The sequence below is a fragment of the Propithecus coquereli genome, unplaced genomic scaffold, assembly GCF_000956105.1.
Source record: "Propithecus coquereli isolate 6110/MARCELLA unplaced genomic scaffold, Pcoq_1.0 Scaffold81, whole genome shotgun sequence".
NCBI classification, from domain to species: domain Eukaryota; kingdom Metazoa; phylum Chordata; class Mammalia; order Primates; family Indriidae; genus Propithecus; species Propithecus coquereli.
Window position 1 is genome coordinate 4,132,179 of NW_012154285.1, and position 1,534 is coordinate 4,133,712.

Consider the following 1,534-nt stretch of genomic DNA (forward strand, 5'->3'; position numbering starts at 1 on the left):
CAAAAAATATAGTAATAAGATAGATAAGGCTTACCTACAAAGATTTAGTAAGTTCTTACCAAAAACAATGTTAACTTCTTTGAAATTTTTATTAAAAAAAACAAACTTTACTCGTCAGAAAAAAAAACCAAACCTCAATATATCAAAATAAATTAAGGCCCAGTTAACATTTGTCAAAATCAGACTATGATAAATATGCTGAAACCTACAAAAACATTTTTTAAAAATGTCTCCTTGGTAGTCTATGGGACTCTCAAAACTGTAAAAATGAGTTTAGAATACTACATTTAGGAAAAGTACATATTTAAACCTCTGAAAAGAGCTAAAATAAAAAAATTGTTTCTTACGACAATATTAACTGCATTAATAGAAAAGAATTTAACTCTGTGCAGGTAGAATAACAATGAATTTATACAATTTATTAACCTTAACTTTGAATTTTTTTTATTTTTATTTTTTTTTAACCCTGTCATTATGATAATGAACTTTTGATTATTAGTCAGTAGTCACTAAAAAAAAAATTCAAGGAAACTTACCTTCATTTGAACCATCTTTCTCAATAACGAGATTCTGGTAAGTACACTGATTTTCATCATTTGCTTTCTGAACAAAAGCCTAATTGCAAATTGATTTCAAATGGTAAGATTAAACCAAGAAAAATACAATAAAGAATTATATTCTTTTAACCCTAGAGTTATCGGCTATCATTAGCAGTAATTCTGCTTAAATTCCAAACATTTTAGTTTTAAAATGGAAAACTATTCTGAACAAGCTTACTAAACACCTTCAAAGCTTAAATTTCCAGTTTTACTTTTACATTATGTTTCTGAAGTATGATTTTTAAATTTAATGTAAAAAACAAATGATTCTTTTAATTTGAAACACAGGTAAGTAATGGCTTCCTAGAGTTTTACTTGTCTAAAACTTAAATAATACGAAAAATGTAACATCTTACATTAGTGAGTAATGTTTGCTTTGACTTGACATGAATAAGATGTAAGTTGCCACTTCTCTCACCAACCAAAAGAAACTTTCCTTCTTGACATAGGCCAACCACATCTACTTCAGTATCTGAAAATTTCAAATCAAAGTTACAAGCTTCCTTCAAAAATGTTTACTTTCATTATGAAAAAATGCAAATCTTGTCATTAAAAAGTCAACTATTATTTAAGCTGCTTCCAAATAGTGCAAAAAGGTTGTGATTAAAGTAAAAAAGAATGCTACTGACTTTTATTCAGCCAACAAATATTTACTGACTACTTACTATACGCTAAGCATTGTTTTGGGCCTTTTGAGTGTGTGTGAGAATAACAAAAGATTTCCACCATCACAGAGCTCAAATTCTAATGCAGGAATGGATGACAATTAGCATAATAAAAAACTTACAAGACAAAGTGATAAATGGGCCCGGCCAGTGGTTCACACTTACAATCCTAGCACTTTGGGAGGCAAAGGGGGGAGGATCACTTGAACCCAGGAGTTCAAGATCAGCCTGGGCAACATAGCAAGACCCCATCTCAGGCCGGGCGCGGTG

General features: G+C 30.3%; 1 protein-coding gene across 1 annotated transcript in view; it reads right to left on the reverse strand.

Annotated features, from left to right (window-relative positions):
• Window positions 1-1,534, reverse strand: part of KNTC1 (kinetochore associated 1) — a 68,531-nt gene that overhangs the window by 64,099 nt on the left and 2,898 nt on the right. Inside the window, exons 2-3 of the mRNA XM_012663407.1 lie at window positions 956-1,102; window positions 537-615 (exon numbers count right to left, since the gene is read on the reverse strand). Of these exons, the coding sequence (XP_012518861.1) occupies window positions 537-615; window positions 956-1,102 (226 nt within the window). The remainder of the gene's footprint in view (window positions 1-536; window positions 616-955; window positions 1,103-1,534) is intronic.